This window comes from Grampus griseus (genome assembly GCF_964374135.1).
Source record: "Grampus griseus genome assembly, chromosome: 21".
In the NCBI taxonomy this organism is placed as follows: Eukaryota; Metazoa; Chordata; class Mammalia; order Artiodactyla; family Delphinidae; genus Grampus; species Grampus griseus.
In genome coordinates this window covers 17,587,614-17,614,131 of record NC_139015.1, presented here as the reverse complement: position 1 = coordinate 17,614,131, position 26,518 = coordinate 17,587,614, and the positions used below count along the sequence as shown (strand labels likewise).

General features: G+C 35.1%; 1 protein-coding gene across 7 annotated transcripts in view; it reads left to right on the top strand.

Annotated features, from left to right (window-relative positions):
• MICU3 (mitochondrial calcium uptake family member 3) overlaps positions 1-24,918 on the top strand; it is a gene marked incomplete at its 5' end in the record, with an annotated part of 87,580 nt that extends 62,662 nt beyond the window's left edge. For 3 of the 7 annotated variants that reach the window (XM_082680526.1, XM_082680523.1, XM_082680527.1), the window contains 7 exons: positions 453-548; positions 6,586-6,686; positions 7,188-7,359; positions 17,445-17,553; positions 19,565-19,722; positions 20,873-20,941; positions 22,661-24,918. In XM_082680526.1, the coding sequence (XP_082536652.1) occupies positions 453-548; positions 6,586-6,686; positions 7,188-7,359; positions 17,445-17,553; positions 19,565-19,722; positions 20,873-20,941 (705 nt within the window). In that variant the 3' untranslated portion in view covers positions 22,661-24,918. Of the gene's footprint in view, positions 1-452; positions 549-6,585; positions 6,687-7,187; positions 7,360-17,444; positions 17,554-19,564; positions 19,723-20,093; positions 20,233-20,872; positions 20,942-22,660 lie in introns of those variants that run through there. The other 4 variants (XR_014298446.1, XM_082680524.1, XM_082680522.1 and 1 more) reach the window with 4 other exon arrangements.
• Between the last annotated feature and the right edge of the window lie 1,600 nt (positions 24,919-26,518).

The window sequence follows — 26,518 nt, the reverse complement described above, 5'->3', positions numbered from 1 at the left end:
TTTTGATTCTTTGATGCACTAACATAATATAGGCTAACCAACAATGATTCATTTTTAAATTAAGCTGAATTTTTATAGGTTGCTATAAAATTACCAAAATCTTCTCCAAATGAATTTACTTCACACAAGGTGTGAATAAAATTTTTATTTCACACTTTCTTAGAAGTTATGTATGTTTCATTAGAAGGGCATGGGGCAGGGGTGAAGAATGTGATTCTTATTGACAAAGCCACGTTGTACTTAGAAATAGTGGTTATATACCATTACACCTTTGAAAATGCCCTGGTTTTACCAGTGATGTAATATGATACTGCTGTGTGCAGCAGAAAACAAAAAAGGTAAGCTAATGTGTTTTCTTTTCAAGGTTGGCTAGAAGAGATTTAAACTGTATAAATTATCATTGTTTCTGACTATTCCTTAGATTTCAGTTGTGCTTCTTAAAACTTCTACAGGTACTTAAAACAGATGCTGAGGAACTTGTCTCCAGAAGCTATTGGGATACACTGAGACGTAATACAAGCCAAGCACTCTTTTCAGACCTCGCAGAGGTATAATTAAACCTCAACCAGGTCCTTGTACTATTTGCCATTTTGTTAATCTAGTCCTCATTTCATTTTCGAGTCATAGCGATGAAACCAAAAATATATTTTATATTTTCTCTTTTTCTCTAGTAAAGCAGTAATTCCTATATATAAATTGGTATATTTGAATATGTCAACTGTGCTGGCAGGGGCGGCAAGGTCACCTGTAATAGCCCATGGTAAATCCACTCGCTTCTTGTAGAAAACACGACTTTCCAACTTAATTAAAAGGAAATACTGTTCTTTTTCACTTAAAGGTCACTTTCAGGAAATTTGAAAATACTATTTTATAGTTTCACTGAATCTTTTAACCTTATAATTTGCAATGTTACATGAAGTGCTGTAACTTCTAACTTGGTAAAAGATAGATAATGCTTTAGAGTTATGGTAGATATAAAATCAAATTTCCTAACATTAATAGCGAGTGGCTTACCAAGGGTGGGCATGGGGGAGGTGTGCTAACAGCTGTCAGTCAGAGAAGGGAGGACATTTTACCTTGACATTGGTTAGGATTGCCAGTGTGTGGAAAATTAAAAGTAGACTGACCATTATATCATGCACTATTGTTTTCGAATTCCATAGAGACACATACCTTTTTGCTGCACTCAGGTGGACTGTTCCCACCACCCCACTCTCATTATGGCACTGTTAATAGGGATTTGTCACTTTAAAAGATGGGCTATGTCTTGTAGATTAAATACTTTTCTATGTTCCCTATTAAGAATTTTTAAGAACTTTATTAGAGATGGCTGTCTGGCTTACCACAAAGGCCTTTTCAGTAAATACCAAGAGATGTATTTTTTCATTATCTTTTTCTCTTGAAAGTTGGCTTCTCGTTTCTTTTTCTAAAGTTTGACTTTTAAAAGTTATACTTAAAAATATCTAGAGAAGTAAACTGGAATGAATTCTGTTACCCACATAGACAGTGTTACTCAGTGGACACCTCTAGAGCAGGGCAAACACTTGTAAATGTTAATTTTGTCACTTGTGCACAATTTTAAAGTCCTAAAACAAATAAAGCATTCTGCCCTACATATAGTCTGTCTGTGATATGTAAATATGATGTAATTATGACCAGCAATTATTAATCTTTAAAAATTACCTTTTAAATTTTAGCTATTTTTAGTCATAAAGTGCTAGTAGATAGTCCATTTACACATATTTTAGAAGTGCTTAATTCTGTAATCATTTATGTAGGCATATAGTAGTCAGTGCCTAAAAGTAAGAGCAATGGGGGACACTAGTCCTTAGAGTCCCTACAAGCCTGCTGTGCCCAGCTTCAAATTAGCAGACGTGTCCTGCTGTCTCTTCCCACCATGGGCTGTCCACCTCTCAGCCTCCAGCTGATCTTCAATCCCATTGAACTCTGCTAGAAATTCTCACAGTTAGGCACGACCTGCTTATTATATGTCAAATTTAATTTAAATCTTGGTAATATCAGAAGACCAGTCAGCTCTTACACATACTCAAAGATCTTTTATAAGATTTGCGTAAGATCTTTTGAAGATGTTTATTGCTCCATCTGATGTGTGCTGGAGCTGGCTTTTACAGCTTCCCAGAGCTAGTTGTGCACATCTCTTCCCAACTCAGCATTCCATGACATTCCGTTGGTACCTTCAGATTGACCATGATAGGCATGTTACTACCGTAGACATTGGCAAACACTACAAATCAGGCTTTTTTATTTTCCTAGAGAGCCAGTTCACTAGCACACCATTAACTGTAATCAATCCACACTATAATCATAAGCTGCTAAATCAATTAGTGAATTGACTCAAACATCGTGAAAATAAATTTGATGGAGAGAAGTGCAAAGAAAAAGAAGAAAAGAAAACAAAACTTATATTGTGTTTCCAAGTAAAATAATTATTGGGGGATCATCTCTGTTACTGCCCTCCCACATTAGAGAAGATAATTGAGAATTAGCTGTAGTTAAATTACAACTCATTATAATTCCTTATAGGTTACTACTGATGCCAGTGAAACATTGAATTGTTTATACTGTCAGTACTTCAGGATTTGAATTAGTTCAGAAAGAAAGCTTAGAAATCTATTTGTATTTCTTTGTTTCTCTTATATTTAAAATGTAAATATTGAGATAAAGCAGTTCTCTTTACATAATGTAGGTAAATTTGAGGTTAGACTCTCATATTCTTATTCCAAAGCTATTTCTAACCATAAATTTTTTTTCAGTGATAGTAAAACCATGTTATAATGAAAATTTGAATACCACAGCTGATACCACTTTCTAACCAAAATAATAGATAATAAATTCATAGTACAATATATCTATCATGCAGCTATTGAATACAGTCTGAGTACCAGAATTACAAAAACTGTTTTGAGCTTTACAGATGCAATTTAAATTTTTTTCTTATCTGCTTTAAACTTTACTAACCCTTAATAAGTTTCAGTAGGTTATTTAAAACCTTCCTAACAAATCAAGAGTTTGACGATTTCCTCCAGCCCATGAGTAGAGCTTGATAAGATTATTATCATATAGTAATCAATAAAAATATATTAAAAGAATTTCTTAAAACTCTTTAATAGCTTGATGTATTTTTATTTTATGCAAGTTTTAAAATTTGTTTATTCCATTTTTGGTGAAATCATTTAAAATAATTTTTAATCAAAACGAAGTTAGATAATGTCCGCTCATGGGGTTCTTTTGTGGCTTTTTCTCGCTTTGTTAATGAAAACACCTGAATTCATTTTATTTTAACAATGAGCACAAGAATCAAAGGGATAAAGTCTCTATTTTTGTCTCAACTCTCCTGTGATTTAAGTTATATAACACTGTTAGGATACCAAGGACACTGGTATAGTTTTCAATGACTCCCAACAGTACTCTGTTTCACTGAATGGGGGGAAAAGGTTTTCACCATTTCCATTTTCTAATTTTTCTGTCTAATGTCAAACTGTTGTTTATGCCTCTGTGGGTCTGGATTATCTGGATAAGAGCAACCTAAGTCTAATAAGATTTTGATGATGAAAGACTGTAAATGAAGATTTGCTCTGCTCAATGGGCATGAGGAAAACTGGCCGAATGAGGTCATTATTTAAAACCTGTGTAAAGCAAAGCCACCTCATTTCAGTGTATTATGTCTCGAGGTAAGGAACATGACAACACTAGAGGAAGACATTCCATAATTATGTTATCAGGGCTCTCTAACTTTTGGTGTTCCTGTATCCTCTCATTTTAAGGCATTTTTTTAGATCTATATAACATATATGTATAGTTTCAATAACACAAAAGAAGTAAGAGTATACCATGTAAAAATATTTTTTTGCATTAAGCTCCAACATTATTTTCTGTCTTGTCTAGTCCTTTTACAACTTCTTGGAATATACTGATTTGTCAGAAATAAATAATAATAGCTAACACTTATTGAACATTTACAATATGCCAGTTATAGTGCTGACTAACGTGAGTTTTCTAATCCTCACAACAACCCTTTAGGGTAAGTACTGTTGTTGTTCCTGAGGATAATTATATCCTCGGTGAGATTAACTTCCCCAAGGTCACCTAACTAACGAGGAAAAAAGTCAGAATTCAAACCAGAAATCTCACTCTTGAGTTCATCATCCTATTTGCTCACCACACTACTGCTTATTTGTGAAGTAGCAACTTGTTCTAAAACCTTATCCCTGCTCCTCTTCTTGGTCACTTTGCCCCTCTTCCACATTCCATCGCTCTAGCTTCCAGATGGATACCCCACTTCTTCATGCTGACCTCTGATTGGCTCGAGCCCCCACTATTATGGTCCCTTTAGGCATGCCTTCTCAAATATTTCCTCCCCCTACTAAATTAAGCTGTTCCTTGGATAATAAACTGATTAGATTTGATTATACATGATCACAAAAGAATGTCTATAATTAACAAGCTACCTTCTCCCCCCACAAAGGTCTTAATGCTTTTGTCCAAAGCATCTTATGACTACCAATAAGAACATGTATATATTTCATTTACATTCATATCCTAACCTTATCCTGAAAATGGTTATTGTAGATAGGGTTTTTCCCATTTTACAGATAAGGAAGCTGACGATCAAAAAAGGTCAGTGAACTCGGGTCTTCTGATTTTAAATCCTGTCCTCCTTCCGTTACATCAGTCTACCTTCTCAACTTAAAGCTACTGGTGGAAGTATAATAGTAGTGCCTTTTGAGCACTAGTCAAAAATTACACTAATTTGTCACATAGGGGGCCTTGAAAGACTGGCACCACTAATATTCCTCAACACTCATAATAAGCTTGCTCAAGAAGATATATATGTGACACCTGGCTTCCTGGCTGTGTCTTTTTTCCCCAAGTGATCAGATCAAACCACTATCAGATCAAAGGAGTTGGTTATATTATAGGGAACTTCTCGGTTATTCCAACTCCTGAGAATACTTGGAACTTGTCAGCAAACTCAAATAAGAAGTAGTAGAGATCATCCAAACCAATTATTAGGAGGTTACATTCTAGAGATTATTTAGAAAAATCCAAACTAAATTACAAATATAGACTACATAGATGATTACTAAAGAATCTCAACAATTTTAGGTAATTTAAAGTAGAAGATACCCTACATGTTTTAAAGAGTCTTTAAGAGAGACATGAGTAATCCATGTAGCAGAAAGATCACTTTAGAAAAATAGTTTCATGGATTAAAAGAGGGCATGTTGGAGGGGAAAAAGCCTATCAGAAGATGTAGTCTTCTATAACTCCATTCTAGTCGTTACAAGAGAAGAAGAATATTTGGTCTAGGGAGAAGGGAAATAAAGACCCAACAAATGTTATGAAGGATAAAAATGGCTATCTTCATGAAAGATTGGGAAGGGGGCTATCAGGGATCAAAAGATTGCCAAATTTAGTGTTTGGAAGATGGGTAAGATGAGACTATATCAGGGAACATGGAAGACGACTGATGCTTTGAAGAGAAGTATATATTTTCTATTTCTTATGTTTTCTATGGAGTGGTATCATGATTCTGGTCAAGAAGTAATAGTTTCAAATATGTACCTTTAGATGGACATTTGCAGCTATTTTTTAAATATAGAAAAAGATACTTATCATTTAACCTCTTACTTTTTCTTACATTTCCCAGGATAATACATGGGGAGAGGTTATAATCACTTGAATTTTATTATTTTTGTAACTGAGTTTATAAGATAGGTATGAGTTAATGGCCAAGTGAAGAAGGAAGGAAAGAGAAAGAAGGAAGGAAAGGGAATGGGATGGGAAGGAGGGAAGAAAAAGGAAACCTATAAAGCTACATTAAAAAGGGAAGATTTTCTCAGGCCATTAAACTTTATAAGGACTATAATTAAGCTATTTTAAGAATACATTTGTTGGAACTTGTTTATCAGTTGAATGGGGAAGGGAAAATCCTCTGGAATTAATTTCTTATCCATTCAAAAAGTAATGTAAGACTTTTCTTTGGAAAAAATTGTAGATGATATAAATTCCAAGGTAATATTACTGTAGTTTCTATTTCAAAATACAGTGTCTTCTATTTAAAGTATCATGGATAAGAATACAATAGGGAAGAATCATCGTTCAAGGAAACTATTTTACGAAGCTTGAGGCCATTCTTTTGTCAGCCCTATCTGCTCAATAATCTGAGGAATTTACCTCTTTTGGACATCCTAAATGAATGAATTTTTCAGGTTGATTAGGAAAATCCAAAGTAAATTACTTAAATAAAAATAAAATATTTGATGATTACTAAAGGCTTGTAACTATTTTAGATCATTTAAACTATAGATACCCTATATGCACAATTTGAGGCTGAAGACTTCTTAATATAATCATAACTTCAAGTTTTTTGAAGATAAACATCAATTTCATCAGTATTTCCATTTTCGAATTTTGAACTTCTTTTTAACTGTAATGGCATGTATTAATACATCCTTCTGCTTTTCATTCTAATGTTAATGTATGTGTTCTTTGGGGGATATTGGGTATCTGTATTGTTTGGTTTTATTGCAGCTAACCTTTAAATTGTGATTTTTTTTAAAGCGTGCTGATGACATTACAAACTTAGTAACAGATACTACACTTCTTGTACACTTTTTTGGAAAGAAAGGAAAAGCTGAGCTCAACTTTGAAGATTTTTATAGGTGAGCTTAATTTTTATATTTGTATTGAAAAACGTTAACATGCTAAAGTCAGGAAGGTCTTTAGGAATCATTTAGTGCAGTGACACTCACCTCTTTGCTGCTTTCATCTTAACTAAAGATACTCTAGAACAAATATCCACTCCCGTCAGTGCTTGTGTACCAGTAGTTCTATTGATAAATGTAACAGGAAGTCACTGAATGATGAAAACTATCCAGATATCTGGATTGATTATTTCCTATATATTCAGAAGAAAGAATATTACCAATTCCTCAGTCTTGATAAGCTGCAGTAATAATAATAAATAGGCATGTATATAGTGTTTGCTGCAGTAAACAATTGGCAGGGCACATTAACTCCTTTAAGTCTCATCGCTACCCTGCAAGATATTCTTGTTATGCCCATTTTACAGATGAAGAAGCCAAAGTCCTGAGAGGCTAAGTACCATCTGTTACCATCACTCTTCGTTTATCTTATTCATTGTTTATGTATTTTTGTCATAGATTCATGGATAACCTCCAAACAGAAGTTCTAGAAATAGAATTCCTTTCCTACTCTAATGGGATGAATACTATCAGTGAAGAAGATTTTGCTCATATTCTTTTACGATACACAAATGTGGAAAATACATCAGTATTTTTGGAAAATGTGCGTTATAGTATACCTGAAGAAAAGGTATCTAATCCCCATTTTTACTTTGTTACATATGTTATTATCTTGTAATTATATAGGTCTGTAAAATATATTGTCCTTCTGTTAGTTCTTTTGCTCCTCTGTGGATTAATAGATTCTTTGGATATATTCCATCCTTCTTTCCTCTGTGTCTTAAGTGCTCTGGCTAAACTTTAAAATGGATTAATTTAAAATTCTGGGTTGGGACTTCCCTGGTGCCACAGTGGTTAAGCATCCGCCTGCCAATGCAGGGGACACGGGTCCAAGCCCTGGTCTGGGAGGATTCCACATACTGCGTAGCAACTGAGCCCATGCGCCACAACTACTGAGCCTGTGCTCTAGAGCCCATGAGCCACAACTACTGAAGCCTGCATGCCTAGAGCCCGTGCTCCACAACAAGAGAAACCACCGCAGTGAGAAGCCCCCGCGCACTGCAACGAAGGGTAGCCCCCCACTCACCACAACTAGAGAAAGCCCATGCACAGCAACAAAGACCCAACACAGCCAAAAATAAATAAATAATAAATTTTTTAAAAAATTTAAAAAATAATATAATTCTGGGTAGATATCCATATTTTTCTTAGACATGCTGAAAACCTTTAAGGTTATTAGCAGTTGTTTTATTCACATTATGGATATCACTTTTCAAGAGAATTCTGCTGAGCTATAAGCTTTGACTACTATGTAAACATCACCTCATATAAAACAGTTTATATTGACATCATTTCAGTCACACTTTATTCATTTCTATAATACCCTTAATAAAGGGTCATTAGAAGACGGCTATTGACGAGTGAGTGATCTTATCGGTAGTTGAAGTGAGGTTTTTCAAAGAGTTTGGATGGCATGAATGGTTAAGAACCTGGGACAACTGATTGTCTATTTGTTTAGTAGCAAATGTTTTGTCAGCAATTCTGAGCAGTTGCATTATCTAGTGGTATTTGAGTGCATCACTGCAACCAAATAGAACTGGTGTTACAAGTACCCCTTCAAGCATGGGATGTTTTGGATATATTGCCTTCTATTTGTGTTTGTAGAAGGATCAAGTTAATCTATCCAAGAAAAACTTGCAAACAGTTTGACTTTGTTTAAAGTGGATACACTGTGACGGTGCTAACAATTCTGCAGGTCCCCTACGGAATGAGGAAAAAAGGACTTGATGCATTTGACTATTAGTTTATGTAATCACTTAGGGGTCTTTTATCTGTTTTACATGTTGAAGTAAATTTTTTCCAATTCATAGACACTTCCCTAAAAATAAATATCAGAAGTTGTACTATTTTGTCGAGCTACGAGTGTATTATTAGGGCCTTGAAGAATATGCTTTTTTTTCTTTTATCCACTGGAAACTTATAAAAATCTGAAATTCAAAAAAATCAATTCCAGGGTGAAGTGTTTAGGGAACTCTTCGTAATGTTTTTGCACCGATTTTTTACATTTAAAATTATTTCAAAATAAAAAGTTTGGGGGAGGGGAATTCCCTGCCAGGCCAGTGGTTAGGACTATGTGCTTTCACTGCCATGGCCCGAGTTCGATCCCTGGTCAGGGAACTAAGATCATGCAAGCCGTGTGGCACAGCCAAAAAATAAAAAATTTTCTTTTAAGTTAAATTCAGCTTCTCAAAACTTCTAATTGATAGAGGTATCTTAAATGTAACAAATCATTACAGTAAGAAAAGGAAAATATAGCAAGTGAACCAGCATTGATTCTCACTGATTTTTTTTTTTTTTTGCGTTATCTCATCAATCATTAGAACAACCTTCCAGATACTGATAAATTTCTTTTAGAAAAGAGGAAGCTAAGGCTCTCAGGTACTTAAGATAGTTGCCCAAGGATTCAAACCCAAGACGCTAAGCCAGTGATATTCCTAACACACCCTACTTCTGTATTTACCATCTTTTCACCTGCCATCCTCTTCTCTCAAAAGAATAACAAGTAGTAGTACTTGAATAGCACTTTACATTTCTAAAATACTTTCATTTCCATTCATTTATCTAGCAGATATTAAACATCTGCTGTTTACTAGGCCTTATTGTAGCCACCGTGGATAAAGTGACAAGATAAGCAAAATCCTTCTCTCATGGAAACACTTCTTCATGGAGAGAGACAATAAACAAATAAAGGAAAAATAGTAAATGATATCTTTTCAGATAATGATAAATATTATGAAGAGGACTAGAAAAGAAGATAGACAATCAAGGTAGCTTTTGAGAAAAGGCTGTGAGGAATGACCTGTGCCAAGATCTGGATGAAGAACCTTCCAGGCAGAGGAAACAGCAAATACTAAGGGCCTGGGGACAGAAAAAGCTTCCTTTATCTGAGAAATTGCCAAAACGGTAAAGTCGGTGAAGGGGAAATAGTAGGAGATCGAGGAGAGATAGATTAGGGGTCAGGTCTCAGAGGATCGTGTAGGCCAAAATAAGAAGTTTAGATTTTATTCTAACAGTGATTCTAAGAGTGATGGTAAGCTACTATAGTATTTAAACTTTAAAGCAGTGGTAAGTAAACTACCTACTTCCTATTTTTGTAAATAAAGTTTTATTGGAACATAGCCACGCTCATTCTTTAATGGATTGTCTCTGGCTCCTTTTGAGCTATAACAGTAGAGTTGAGTAGTTGCAACATGCACCATATAACCTGAAAAAATTAAAATATTTATTCTCTGACCCTTTATAGAAAAAGTTTGCCAATCTTGTTTTAGAACATAGGTGTCATGTTTGTTCATTCAAGAAGTATTCATTCAGTGAGTATTTGCTGTCTACTATGACACTCAAATCTGATCTAACTCATGAGCCAGATATGACCTGATTCATGTCTCAAAAGATCATTGTGGCTGGTGTATACAGAATAGACTTCAGTTGGCCCAGGTTTGAAAGAAGAAGGCAAGTTAGAATGTTGTTATAATAGGAGTATAGGTAAGAGATGAGCATGGTTTGGACCAGGGTGAAACTAGGGAAAAGTGGTCAGATATTGGATCATTTGAAAAGTAGAGCTGATAGAACATGTTGCTGGATTAGACTGCAATATGATGGAACAAGAATCATGAAGAACTCCTAGGTTTTGGCCTGAACCACATGGTGAAACAGTGCCATTTATTGAGCTAAGCAAGACTACAAGCTTGGGATTAGGAAAGAATCAATGGTTTTATTTTGGACAAGTTAAATTTTAGATTCCTATGAGGTATCCACTTGAAGAAAGTCTGCAGGCAGTTGGATGTGTGACTAGCATTCAGGGGTGCAATGAGGACTACTTTTGGTGTATAGACTTCCAAAAATGGTGTCTCCAGTTTAAACGTCTCCCCCGAATTTCAGTCTTTTACTTCATACCGCCTACTCAGCATCTCCAGTAGTATCCAGTAGACATCTCAGGCTTAATGTTGCAAAACTAAACTCCTGAGCATCCCCCCCAAATCTTGCTCCATGCGCCATCTTCCCTGCTTGAATTAATGGAAACACCATTCTTCCTAGTCGTTCTAGCCCAAAATTTTTGGACCTCTCCCTCTCATTCTACGTACAATCCACCACAGATCCTCCTGGCACTGCTTCTGTCAGCATTTGATCACTCCTTGCCACCTGCACTGCTACCACCCAGGTCAGTTGCCTCCTAAGTCACCTCTCTGCCTCCAGCTTTGCCTTCCTGCCATCCGCTCCCCATTCAGCATTTAAGGAAGCGCTTTATACCATGATTCAGATCTTATCATAGTAACTCCCCATTTTTCTCCTTACAGTGGCCTCCAAGGCCTACACAGGCTGCTCCCTCATTACCTCGGACCTCACTTCCTGCCATTCTCCCCTGTCCTCGCTCTGCTCCAGCCACACTGGCTACTTTACTGTTTCTCAAATACCAGGCAGTCTGCTGTCTCAGGGGTTTTGTGTGGGTTCTTTTCTCTGCCCAGAATGCTCTTCTCTTAGATATGCTGTGTATATCGCTCACTATGTTATTTCTCAATGAGGCCTACCCTTCCAATCTAATATATAAAGACTCACCTATTATATAAATAATATGTAACATGCTATGTAAGTAATAATCTAGTAGATAAATTATAACCCTTTCCCTTGGCATTCCCTATTCCTTCTTCCCTTAATCTGTTTTTATTTCCATAGTGTTATTGTCTTCTAACATACCATATAATTTACTTTTTATTTTTCATTGTTTATCTGGATAAATAATAGTATTGATATTTACTTATTTTTATTATTTGTTGTCTGTCTCCCCTAACTAGAACATAAACTCCAGGAAGGCTAGTGTTTTTATCTTTTTTATTCACTCGTATATCCGCAGCACCTAGAGCCCCTGTTAAATGAATTGATAGATAATATTTAAAGATGTGGAACTTAAAGCTTTTCTGTTTTTGTGAATTTTATCTACATATATATTCACTTATATGAAATGGTAGATATATACAAAGTTATTTATTATAGCATTGTAGCAAAAGATTGGAAACTACCTGCCTCTTTCAGTAACATACTGGTTAAATACCAGAAACTACCTCTTGCAGTAAGTTACTGGTTAAATAAATTATGATGTAACTATAAAATGGGAAAAGGTGCAGCTGGAAAAAGACTAAGAAAGGTCTTTATGTACTAATATAGAATGATCTCCAAGATGCAGTAAATGAAAAAGACCACAACTTAGAACATTGTGTATAGTATACTACCATTTGTTTAAAAAGATAGCCTATGCTAATTCTAGAAGGACCCACAGAACTAAAAACATTGGTTCCTCCAAGGAAAGGAACTACATGGCTAGGTGACAAGGGTGGGAGAAAGGGAGATTTTGTGTTGTATATTCTTTTGTTCCTTTTGAATTTTGAACAGGTGAATATATTGCCATATAACTAACTTAAAAAATGTTAAATACCATGGGACCAGGTGAACTTATCTAGGAGAGAATGTAGATAGAGACTGTAGAAGGGAAGGGAAGAGGGCTTATCATAACCACGTAATGTAAATATTAACAAGAAAGTAATAAAATTACCGTTATTAAGCTTTGAGGACACTGATGTTCAGAAAGATTTAAGAGACTTACCTTATTAGGTCATTCAGCCAGTAAATTTCAGAGTTTGAATTTTCTGCTTTTTTCACAATGGTACACTTCCCTCAATCTTTCAGAGTTGTTTATATATTTGTAAAAGTTATTATGTATTTGCTATTTAGATCAGTTACTGATCTAAATAGCACACTTAATTTATGATATGAGTATGAATTTTGTGTTGAGAATAAACATAGTTTATATTCCTGAGGTCCTCTTAAGCGCATGTTTTCTAAATGGTCGTTTTAGTTTGGATGATAATTTGTCTAGATGATTTTTTTGGCTTTTTCAATTTAAATCTTTTCCTCATTCTAGTCTTTTGATTTTTTCAAATTTTACCGAGGTAAAAATCATGTAACATAAAATTAACCATTTTAAGCTGAACAATTCACTGTCATTTAGTATATACACATGTTGTACAACCACTATCTCTGTCTATTTCCAAAACATTTTCATTACGCCAGAAGTAAACCCTGTACCTATTAAGTGTTTTCCCCCAGCCTCTGGTAACCATCAGTCTGCTTTTTCTCTCAGTGGATTTAACCATTCTGGCTATTTCATATAAAAAGAATCAGGCAATATGTGACTTACCATGTTTGGCTTCTTTCATAATGTTTTTGAGGTTCATCCACATTGTAGCATCTATCAGTACTTCATTCCTTGTTATGGCTGAATAACGTTCCATTGTAGGTATATACCACTATTTGTTTATCCAGTCATCTGCCCATAGCCATGTGAGCTTTTCCCACCCTTTGGGTATTGTGAATAATGCTGCTATGAATATGTGTGTACATGTATTTTTTTGTTTAAATACCAGTTTTCAGTTCTTTTGGGTATATACCTAGAGTGGAATTGCTATATATATAAATTATAGCCATCCTAGTGAGTATGAAGTGTTATCTATGTAATCACCTTTACCTTTACCTTAACCAGAAGTCTTTATTTCTTTATATAGCTTTGAGTTGCTATCTAGTTTCTTGTCTTTTCAGCCTGAGGGACTTCCTTTAGCATTTCTTGTAGGACGGGTCTGCTAGTAATGAATTCCCTTAGCTTTTGTTTATCTGAGAATGTCTTAATTTCTTCATTTTTGAAGGATACTTTTGCCACATACAGAATTCTTGGTTGACAGGTTTTTTTCTTTCAGCACTTGAAGTATCCCACTCACTTCTTGCCTCTGTGAGTTCTGATGAGAAATCAGCTGCTAATCTTATTGGGGATCCCTTCTATGTGAAGAGCTGCTTCTCCTCTGCTGCTTTCAAGTATCTCTGGCTCTGGCTTTTGACACTTTGAATATGTGTCTTGGTGTGGGCGTTTTTTAGTTTATCCTACTTGGATTTCATTGAGCTTCTCAGATGTGTAGACTCCCGTCTTCCCTCAAATTTGGTGTTTTCAACCATTATTTCTTTAAATATTCTTTTGACTCCTTTCTCTCTTTTCCTTCTGGAAGTCCCATAACGTATGTATGAACTTGATGGTGTCCCCAGGACCCTTAGGCTCTGTTCACTTTTCTTTTTTATTTTTTTCCTGCGGTACATGGGCCTCTCACTGTTGTGGCCTCTCCCATTGCAGAGCACAGGCTCTGGACGCGCAGGCTCAGCGGCCATGGCTCACGGGCCCAGCCGCTCCGCGGCATGTGGGATCTTCCCAGACCAGGGCACAAACCTGTGTCCCCTGCATCGGCAGGTGGACTCTCAACCACTGCGCCACCAGGGAAGCCCTGTTCACTTTTCTTCATTCTTGTTTCTTTCTGTGCCTCAGACTGAATAATTTCAATTGTCCTCTCTTTAATTTCGTAGATTCTTTCTTCTGTCTGCCCACATCTATTGTTGAACTTCTCTAGTCAGCTTTTCATTTCAGCTATTGTACTTTTAAGCTCCAGAATTTTTATTTGGTTCCTTTTACACTTTCTGTCTCTTTATTGATATTCTCATTTTGTTCATACATGGTTTTCCTGATTCCCTTTAGTTCTTTGTCCATGGTTTCCTTTAGCTCTTTAAGCGTATTTACAACAATTAATTTAAAATCGTTTTTTCTTTGGTCCAATGTCTTGGCTTCTTTAGGGATGGCTTCTGTTGATTCTTTTTTTTCCTTCTTGTGAATGGGCCATATTTTCCTGATTCTTTGTATGCACTGTAATTTTTTGCTAAAAACTAGCCATTTTGAATATTATATGGTAACTCTGGAAATCACATTCTCCCCTACAGTTGTCCATTTGCAAAATAGCTTGGATAAGTCACTAAACAAACAGAAAAGACTGTATTCCTTGTCGTGTGCAGTCACTTAAGACTCTGTTCCTTTATCTTAGGGGTTAGCCAGAGAACTGACAGAGATTTCCTTAAATGCCTGAAGCCAAGAAGAAAAAAATATAGTACTGTCCCAGTCTTTGCAGTTAAGCTGTGAGCTGGAGCACTCCTTCAACACTACGCCAGGCTACCTAAGCCCCTTTATTTACCTTCACCTCCTGCTTTCACAGAGCTCACATATCTGCCAGAGGTGGTAACCTAGGGTCCTCTCAGGTCTGTTAAAGCATGTGTCAGTTCCTGGGCATGTCCAATTTCCTAAGTATATGCAATAGCGCTGTGAGCCCCTATTCTCCCAGTAACCATTCTCTTCAGCCTCCTCCTTCCCAGGCTTTTGGATTCTGTCTGCCACTTGTCTCCTCTGTCGTCCCTTGCCCCAGGCTGGCATAGAGTGTGTATGTCTTTAAATGTTTTAATAGATGTCACTGTCACCAGGAAAGCCATTCTAGTCCAAGGGGAAAAGGGTGAAACAAAAGTTAGCCTCTGTGCTGGTCCTTCAGGGAATCACCAGACAGGTCAAATCACATATCATGACAATTTGAGAACAAGGCACCCTTACTGAAAATCAGTTGACCATAGATATTTGGGTTTATTTCTGGACTCTCAGTATATATGTATTTTTGATACTTTAAAGTCGTCAGATATTATCATCACTTTATTTTTGTTACAATGTAAGCTACTTCTTTTTACTCCACTTCTAACGATTAGGACACACTCCATTCAAGTCCCAGTGGTTCATTACAGAAGTGATTCTGGGAATAAGAATGGGGAGGGAGAAGAAATGGCCATACCCCTGTCTCTCTGCCACTTCCCCAGACTGTCTGTCCCTCACTTCTGTTAAGAATGGATTGCTTTAAATAATCGCCGTCAAAATGAATGCCCTGTTTTTCAATTTACAAACACAAAGAGTTTAATCTGTACAAAACAATTACTGTATGGTTTTGAATTTGCCCTGTCTTTCCAAACATGAGATCCCCATTTTGAAAAATCCAAAGGTTCAGATGGAGAACATTGTATTCTGTCATTCTTTGATTTCCTTTTAATTTTAAGCTCCCTAAAAGTATTGACATTTTTGTTTACACTTTGTTTTAAAATATCCCATCCTCTTGTTTTTCACTTTTACCAGCATTAACCTGTCACCCTGACACAGAGATTGTTGCTGGGACAGCTGATCCAGCACAAACTGTTACAGAACCAGAGCAGTGGCCAGTTTCCCTGGCAACAAGCTCTTCACATCAAGGCAAACCCCTTCTGGCTCAGTCTCCCTAATTGAGTCAAACAGTCCTGTCAGGAAAACATGGCAGGGGGGATCAGATCACAAAGCAGAATCCAGAGTTGGAATGGCCATAAATGAATGTAAGGAAAGAGAAAAAGAAAAAGTGAAGAGAAATGACAGTGATGATTCTCCTTGAAAGTAAAGAGGGGTGATAATTGAAGTGGAACTAATGTGTATTAAAATTTGGTATTATTATTTCAATAACAAATTGATAATATTATTTTGATAATAAATCACTTAATCAGTAGCTGGCTTATATGAAAATAAACTCTCTGGTTCTTTGCCCAGCTTTCCAGTGCCACCTCCTTAGCTTCCCTTCCCCTGCTACCCCAGTAGTAAGGTCAGAAATTGTGACGCCTAAGCTCTCAGCCCTCTGCTTGTTCTCTGTTTACTTTGTCTCTCAGTTTTGTTCATCTTGCTGAGGAGAACACATCAAGCAAATGCAGCCCTTTGTATCCAAATTCATATTATCAGAGATACATTGTGCTTATTTCAAGTAACTTTCCTGTTTAATTGAAGTTATAGCAGTGGCAATAAACATTGTGCTTATTTCAAGTCACTTCCCTGTTTAATTGAAGTTATAGCAGTGGCAATAACTTCAATTTACGTAAATGAAATTCCAGAGTCCTTTCCATGACCCTACCGGAAGCCCTGTGTTGGGCCTCCCAGAGCTCTGCTACAGTCATTGTACTTCCTCCTGTTATTCTGGCAGCCTTATCATGGCAGGAACAAGTAAAAATACACGACTGTTGGCTTATTAGACATATTTATTTTGCATTGTCATTATAAAGACATTAATGACCTAATGCTGAAATATATTTAAGGAGAAATACATGTACAGGAGAAACTGGGTGTTTTTTTGTTGTTTTTTTGTGTGTGTTTTTTTTTTGCGGTACGTGGGCCTCTCACTGTTGTGGCCTCTCCCGTTGCGGAGCACAGGCTCCGGACATGCAGGCTCAGCGGCCATGGCTCACGGGCCCAGCCGCTCCGCGGCATGTGGGATCTTCCCCGACTGGGGCACGAACCCGTGTCCCCTGCATTGGCAAGCAGACTCTCAACCACTGCGCCACCAGGGAAGCCCGAGAAACTGTTTTTAGAGGGGTTTTTTTCTTCTTTTTTCTTAATGATCATACTAACTTTTAAAGTTTAAGAAATTCAGGCCTGAAGTGAGAATTTCTAAAAATGGAAACTTTTAAATTTATGTTTATTGTAGCATTTTTCTTTAACTTTGTGCTGGTATGACAGTGTTTTAAAAATATTTTCACCTATCATTGCTAATAGTAGCAACATTACCCAGTGGAAAAAATTTGGGTGAATTTTACATTTCGTTTGGAGAAAGAAGGTTTCAGAAGTTACCCTGGAAATATATACTTACAAGATATATTGCTGATGCTCAGTCTACTTATTTCTAGTAAGCGTAGATATTTATTTAAATCAATTTGACAATGCTAAATATATTTACATATATTTTCCCAATATAGGGCATTACATTTGATGAATTCAGGTCATTTTTCCAGTTTTTGAACAACCTAGAAGACTTTGCAATAGCCTTGAATATGTATAATTTTGCAAGTCGCTCTATAGGGCAAGGTAAGTAACAAACTTTCAAAAACTAAAAGCAAACCATATTCCTACATTGCTTCTGGTGACTTTGACAACAAATTAACTAGATATATCATATTAGCCATCAATTTGCCTGAAAGTTTGGTGTATACTTCAACAGGAAATTTGTTTTCCCTAAGCTAAATTTAGGAAAATATGCTACTATTTTGTATTAAATTTATGATTGCCCTTCACTGCATATTATGGGAAAAGCTAATGATGTTTGTAAAGGTTTAAAGAGGAAGAAACCTCATGGCTGCTTGGTAACCTTGAGGGGATATGTGTCTCCCTATAGAAGAGCCAGCTGGCCATGCCGCAAACATCATCACAGCGTGATATTCATATTATTTGTTTGTCTTACTGATTTTACCCACACTCTCTGCTGGCTCAGAAACCTGAATTTTGTCAACAGAGCCACCTCTTAGCCATGGACTTACATTAGCCAAGTTTTAAGAACGATATATAAAAATGACAGTCAATTTTGCTTGATTTACCAAAAAATACAACTGCCATAGAATTCTGAATGCTGTAGTCCTCAGGACCAGCTCATTCTTTCCCTGTAGGTAGACTAACAAGTCAAGTCCTTTTCCCAGCATTCTGTAGCTATGACCCACCTTCCCTTCCCTCGTGGCCATATTGTTTTTAAATATTCTTGCCATATGAGGGCTTTCTGGTTATGTCTTTATGGTGATTTTACCCGTGTCTGCCATAATCTAATAAGTGCTAATCCCCCAGTTCAATCTCAGAGGACAGTCTGGTTATTTTATTACCAAGTTCTAGGGACAAGGCAAACCGGAGCCTCTAAGTGCTAATAGTTCTCTTTCCCCAAAACACAGATAGTGAATCCCTCGCATAGCTTCATTCACTTACTCGTTGAGGAAAAGAAACCTAAAAACTGAAAAGTTTTCATATTTCACCCTTTGACTGGTCTAGATATTCCAATAAGGCATCTTCTTAACACATTTTAGTGTTTTAAAAACAAAACCTTTGGGAGCCCTGCCTTAACAGGCCAATGTTTTACTGCCATGGTAAACCTACTAATCAACTTTAAAAAGAGAAAAAGTCAGTATGTGCTTAGCTGGTTCAGAATGGAAAGTTGCTCTTTTACTTTGTGGAACTGAATGAAACGAAATGAAAAAAATCACCCTTGCAGGTGCTAGGAATAGATCTGTCTCTTTTTTTTTTTTTTCTGTTGCTCCTTCTAGCACGTTAATTCACGTTATCACCCCTTAGAAAGAGCTATTGCTGTAGCCACCGCAGTGGTATTCCTGCCATTAACCACTCTCCTCTCTGACGTTTCCTGGACAACTCACAGAATAATCTTCCTAAAACAGATTAACCCTGACACACCTGCTATGGAAAATTCTTCAGTTCCCCAATTGCCTGTTGAAGATCGTACAGGTTCCTCACCTCAAAGTCCCCCCGCAGAGCTTCCCCAGCTCCTGGGTGTCCAGGCTGCTCATTTTCTGAACATGCCTTGTGCTCCTGTGCCCTGCCCCACCTTTGTTCTTTCATGTCATCATCTGCCATTTCCTCTCATCTCTACAAGCTGAAATCCTTTATCCTTCAGGGCTGAACTCAGATACAAAGCGGCAGCCTTCCCTAATCGCTGTCTTCTCTCTCTTTTCCCTACGCTACCCCACAAGTAACCACTCATTTCCAAATTCTCATAGCGCTTTGTTGCTGCTTTTTGTGTGGTCCTGTGTAATGATTATTTGGGCAGGTGTGTCATCTCCCATCTGAACTGTAAGTTTCTTGAGAACTTATTCACCTTAATAACCTCTAAAGTATCTTTGGTTGATTGTAGGTCCTTTTAATTAAAACCGCAAAAAATTTTATGTTCCCTAAAAAGATGGCATGATTAATGAAAAGTGCTATGTTACATAAGATCATGACCCATGTTTAGAAAAAAACCCTTCTTTTATAACCTTGCTAGTAATTAACACATATTATAAAAATAATGTTAATGGTTTACTCCTTTTCTGTGTCATTTATCTAGATGAATTTAAACGTGCCGTCTATGTAGCCACTGGCCTCAGACTTTCACCACATTTAGTGAACACAGTCTTTAAGATTTTTGATGTTGACAAAGATGATCAATTAAGCTATAAAGAATTCATTGGAATTATGAAAGACAGACTCCATAGAGGATTCCGGGTAAACCTATAAATTTCAACCCTATTGCTATCCTTTTTAAGAACTGAAAGAAAAAAATCCATCTAAGTTTCAGAAACAATTTATATAAGTTTTTAAGGATATAAACAGGAAATGTTATATTTGAAAAGAAAAAACATAAGGCCCTACCTATTTTCAAAAACAATTTGAAGAGATAAAAGGTGATGCTTTTTTAAATATAAAATCAGTGTGAATTTTAATAACTTATTTTCATATTCAATTAGTTTAATGTCTTCATCCCAGTTTGTGGGGGGGAAATGTTGCCAAATATTTTGATTCAGTCTGCACACTGGCTGTTTAAGACTTGCTAGTATACAAAGAAATATCACTATTTCTCATTTTATATGATGCAGATTTCCACTAGGCAACGTGAGGTTCTTAAGTCACTGCATATTCAGTACTTTTTATATGGAAAATGAGGTAAAAAATGTTTTTTTGTCTGTTGAACTGTTCTTTCCTTTTAACATCTTATACTGCAAAATAATTACAAGAAATTCAGTGATTTTTCTCAGAAATATGTTTTAAAGAATGAAATGTAGCATAAATCAATAAATGTTTACACATTTAATGTATTTGGATGTGCCACAAATGGAAAAAGAAAAAAAAATATGATTAACAGCTAGAATATTCAATCTTCCCTCTTTGGTAACAGTACCCCTGAGCATTGTACATTTAAAAAGAAAAAAATATATATATGTACCAAAAAATCAAGATTCATCTGAGACAATGTTTTTAAAGATTTTTAATGGATTCTTAAAATCCCAACTGTCTTGGTAAAGATACCGTGTACTTAACTGCCACCTAGTGGTTAGTTATTAACATTTGCGGTGATGGCACAAATGCCTAAAAGGGCATGCGTTGAAAATCATTTTTTTCCTCAAATATTTTAGAATAGCAAGATCAAACTAAAATATTGGGTTGGCCAAAAAGTTCGTTCAGGTTTTTTGTAAGATGTTACGAAAGACACGAACAAACTTTTTGGCCACCCCAATATAAAACTATGCTATAAACCCTTGACACTGTATTTCTCTCTTAGATTTTATGTATTTTTATTTTTGCCTTATTTATTGAATATCTGTGACCCCATAACATTTTATTTACATTTGCACACTCTTAATCCTCTGTTCCACAGGGTTATAAAACAGTTCAGAAGTATCCCACTTTCAAATCCTGTCTGAAGAAGGAACTTCATAGCAGATAAGTATGTTAGCACCTGTTTGTCTAAATTTGTTCTGTAACAGTAAAAGAAGGGTCATAATTTATTCTTCTCTTACAACATTTAGGTAATAGCTGAAAGAAATAGAATTATAATTTATTTTTAATGTTTAGGTCACTAATTCAAGTTAAGAATTAGTCTTTTAATGATTTCATTTTACACCATACAATTCAGTTTAAGAATAGTTATTATAACAAAGCATTAGTTTGCCACTGTTAAGTTGTGATCTAAAAATGAACTGGAATAAATACTCATCTGACTGGAATTCTCATGAATGTTGTGACTGAAAATTTTTCTGCTTAACCTGTAGTTTTGTATCTGAGCAGATACAATATAATGAATCCAGATTGCATTTTTATAATCTAGGATTACTAGCATCTAAGGGATATTTGTAACTATTTTTTAGGATCATGATTCCAAACATCTGCTACAATAATAGCAACTAAATTTTTTTAGAGTTATTTTGGGTGCCTGGCACTATACTAGGTGTTTTTCTACATGTAGTATTTCATTTAATCCTTACAGATAGATATCCCATTTAACAGCAGAGAAAATAGAGACTTGGGGAGTCATTTACCCAAGATAACTTGCTAGTAAGTTGCAAACCAGGATTTGAGCAATTTGAGCCTCATTCTGTGTGATGACAAAACCATCTTAGTTATTATTTACTACACCATCACCATGGAATGAAATAGTTGAGGAAGATACGGGAGATTTGTTCAGTTTGTATCAACCCAAATAAGTATCTCAGACTTGTTGCTGACCTCCAAAATGAGAGATTTGTTTTTCCTTTTTTCTTCTTGTTTTTCTTTTAAAAGTCAACTATAGCTCTAAAATTTTGGTTGATTGTGGGTTCTGATTAGGTGTCTGCAGTGAAACTTTCATTCATTTACATGCTTGCAAATACCTATTTTTTTCAAGATTAAAACATTTATATTTGTCTAGAGTGGCATTACCGAAGTGGTACATATGCATAGGATGTCAATGTATATTAGTTAAAAGACGAAAAGCTGTTTAGAAATAAGTATGAGAAATATCATAATAGATATGGTTAAATAGGTTCCTTAGGACTTACAGATCTTAATATGCCACTATTGATTTGTCTCTCTAAAAGAAAACAGCAGTATTTGGTATTTTGCAAAGTAGCTTTGAAGCCTAATATTTTATGGAACCCATTTAGGGAATTGCTGGTCTAAAATGTTTAGTGGTAAGTAGGCTTATTTACTTATCTAAGGTGGTAACTGTTGTGATTGAGCTAACAGAAGAAGTCAGGTCTTCCTAATCTCTATTTTGAGGAACTTTATATTGCCTTTATTATAAGAAGTTAAGCTAAACATTTAAAAAAATAGTAGGACTATACCATTTATATGTTCATATAGATAGTGTTTCCAACCAGCCTGTAATAGTGTCACATTGACATTATTGATTCTGTGTAGTAGTATATAGAACCATAGAAAAAAATGACTACTTAGATTCTAGAACTTTGTAAGACTGTGGATTAGACAAGTTACTAAACAAAACACTGAACCTTTAAATTTAAGGAAATAGTTTATGATTAAGTCTTTGATTCTTATACTTGCTGTTGCGTGTTTTTATCATGTGCCTTACTGTTTCCTGTGATTATTATAATGATTAATGCTGTTACCTCCGAATTTCATCCTAAAAAATGTTACTTTTATGTATTACATATATTTTTTTAATTAGGTACTTCTAAAGCAAAGTTTAAAGGATTATTATCTACTTGAAAGTGCAAGAAGCAAAAACTTCAGAGGGCGGAAGCAGGTCTGAGATCAGAACTTGTGTAAATGAAGGAAAAGGTGAAATGCTAATTATTTTTTCTTTAACTGAATTTTTGAATATAAGATGCATCTTCTTACTGATTACTAATGTTACATGTTATCATGCATCTTCTTACTAATTACTAACATTACGTGTTATCATGTTGAGCTTTTGACTTGATTTACTGAACTCTGCACTTTTTCATTCCCTTCGGATTCCTCCAGTGACCAGATAAGAATGTATTTTAATTTTTAAAAAAATTTATTAGAAATTTGTCTCATTTCAAAATAATGTATGACTCCTGGAATCTAGATCACTTAAAAATGAACAGCAACATATTTTTGGTTTTAGACTGAACTTATTATCAGAAAATGAATATTCCTTGAGATTTATCTTAGGGCCCTTAGAATTGTTAATAGATCTCCAGGCTTTTAATTACATTGAAGTAATTTTGAAACACAAATAGAAATTAAGCTACTATACAATAGGATGGTTTACACTGTACTTTTAACTTTTAAAATTGCTTAATTAACATATATTGTTTGAATCATATAAAGTTTTTTTTAAAGTTTTTGTTCATTTACCAAAGTCAACAGAATGTCTGATATTATTTTATGTATACAGTAATTTAAAATGTAAATTTTTTTTCTCAAAAAAACTCATACATTAATGGTAGAAACAGTGGTAGTTTTTGTATCAGTAGTCACTGTTGTTGTCGTTATTGTTTTAAACATGGTGCAGCTCCTGATAGCAGATGGTACATGTTAATAACAGTAGTAAAAATAATATCTTGAGGCTCTGTAACTTATCGCATATTGTTATTATGTGTCTGTGGTGTCAAAATGAGTATTATAAAAGATTAATATAAAATGGTTTAGCAGACTGAAGTATATATTAGGTAGAAGTTAATATTTGTTTCTTGCGAAAGGACCACATGTTAAAGTAATGCCAAACAGCCAGTAATCATGAATACTTTAAATAGAATTTATTATTTCAAAATGTCTTAAAAGAGAAAAGATAAACTTTCTATTGAAAAACAGCAAAATTAGATTTTCTCCTGGAGAAAATAACTTGATAGGATTTAATGGAAATCTGTTCAATTAAAAAAATGTAGTTTATAAAAAGTTACTATGCAAAAATAGAACAATGAATCTAAATTATACTGTATGTGGAAGATAGGTTCATTTATCTTCTAAGATGTACTAAATATAAACTGCACACACTCCAACTGTTATCTTGCTTTTACTATGAAAATAGGAAATACTGACTTTGTTTTTGTTAAGTTATTAAAGGTGAAATTGATAGTTCTGCATCAGCCTATTTATAAAAGTAATGTTATTCCCAAGAATATGTTGTTAGCATTGACAATGCATTTTTAGACTTTTTACATTCTTTTTCTGATATTATTTATTACATTGATATAGAAATATGTGATTCATCAGTTTTAGGATTTCACATAGTATAATTTCACCTGCTTTGCAGGTTGATTCAGTTGATTAACTAAATGAAAATGTCTACCTTCTCATTTAACGTGCCCCAGCTCTATTTTACCTTACACTGAATGTTCTCAATATTATTTGCTATCTAAAAGAATGGAAAAATGCAACTTACTTTTATCTTTAATTATAAACTAAATTATCTTGCATATATGGAAAAATTGCTATTTAGAACAGTCCTATAAATAGATATTAAAAACTGAATTAGCTCATTAAGATTCTTTGTAATTCTGCCATTCTCCCAAGGAATATTACATATGTAACCTTTATTCTTTATTGCTTATCAGAGTGAATGGATACTCATCTGCTTATAAGACTGCAGCATAATATTAAAATGCAAATAAATAAAATATTCTGATGAATTAAAATGGAAAAGAGTAGTAAATTATGGTGATTCTCCACATATTATCAGTCTTGAACTTTATCATCTATAAAATGGGAGGTAAAAATATCTCACTGGACTGTTGTTTACATCAATTTTAAAAATTTTAAGTACTTTGAAAATAGTAATGTACTAAATACATGTATGCTATTCTCAGTATTTCCTTCTACAAACTATTCCTTGGAAAGATGAAGCTATACATGAAATTTTAGTATCATACTCTTTACAGAAGACTTTATGATGAAAGGTTTATGGTAATTCTCAGAATCATTTCTTATTATGAATTCCATTTAAGTTCCAGTTTATTGTTCTTATTATAACTGTAAAGTGACCTGTCTTACATTCTTATGTTATCTTAAAATAAATACACTTGCTCTTGAATCAAGAAATTTAGTACTTTGCTTTTCTGTATATCTGTGGACTAACGTCTTTCTGAAAAATGTCACGTATAAACTTTGAAAATCTTTGTTGATTACCAAACCTCCATTGATTTTATGCCCTCTGCTATAGCAATACATGCCAAGAAATTAATCTCATCAACACTTCTGTAAGTAAATACATCATAGAGCCATAAAGCCTCTCAAAGTGTATAATAGGAATTCATACATTATATTGATAAAATATTATCATTGGTACTGGAAAACTTTCAGAAAGTTTACATGTGAATGGAATATCAGTTTTCCTTTACAGACTGTTTAAATGGTTTAAAATCATTAAACCAACACTGCAGCAGCCCGTTTCACTAATGTTGGTATTTTGTAGGTATCATCTTACTAAGACAACTCCTAGAAATTTACCAATTTTCAAAATACATTTCAGTAGCCCCCCTTATCCATGGCTTCACTTCCCGTGGTTTCAGTTACTCGTGGTCAACCTGGGTCCAAAAATATTAAATGGAAAATTCCAGAAATAAAAAATTCATAAGTTTTAACTTGCTCACCATTCTGAGTAACATGATGAAATCCCACTATGACCTTCCTGGGTTGTGAATCGTCCCTTTGCCCAGTATATCCCACCCTTTAGTCACTTAGTAGCCGTCTTGGTTATCAGATGGATGTCATGGTATCACAGTGTTTACATTCAAGTGACCCTTATTTTACTTAATAATGGACCCAACGTGCAAGAGTAGTGATGCTAGTAATTTGGATATATTAAAGAGAAGCTGTAAAGTGCTTCCTTTAAGTGAGAAGGTAAAAGTTTTCAACTTGGGCTTCCCTGGTGACTCAGTGGTTGAGAGTCCGCCTGCCAATGCAGGGGACGCGGGTTCGTGCCCCAGTCTGGGAGGATCCCACATGCCGCGGAGCGGCTAGGCCCGTGAGCCATGGCCGCTGAGCCTGCGCGTCCGGAGCCTATGCTCCGCAACGGGAGAGGCCACAGCAGTGAGAGGCCGGCGTACCGCAAAAAAAAAAAAAAAAAAAAAAGTTTTCAATTTAATAAGGAAAAGAAAACTATTCTGAGGTTGCTAATACCTACGGTAAGAACGAATCTTCTATTTCTGAAATTGTGAAGAAAGAAAAAGAAATTCATGCTAGTTATACTGTCACACCTCAAACTGCAAAAGTTACAGCCACAGAGTGTAGTAAATGCTCCGTTAAGATGGAAAAGACATTTAATTTATACAAGAAGATATTTTGAGAGAGAGAGAGACCACATTCACATAACTATTATTACAGTATGTTGTTACAAGTGTTCTATTTTATTATTAGTTACTGTACCTAATTTGTAAATTAGTCTGTATCATAGGTATGTATATATATAGGAAGAAAATTTTTTTTCTCTGAATTTACCTTTTTATTGTCTCCTGTGCTTGTTTTGCGTATTCAGCAGCTTTTAATTCTGTCTCTGATTATTTAATTTCAGTGTCTTTGAAGTTTTCTTCTCCCTTCATTGCCTCATTCCATTTTT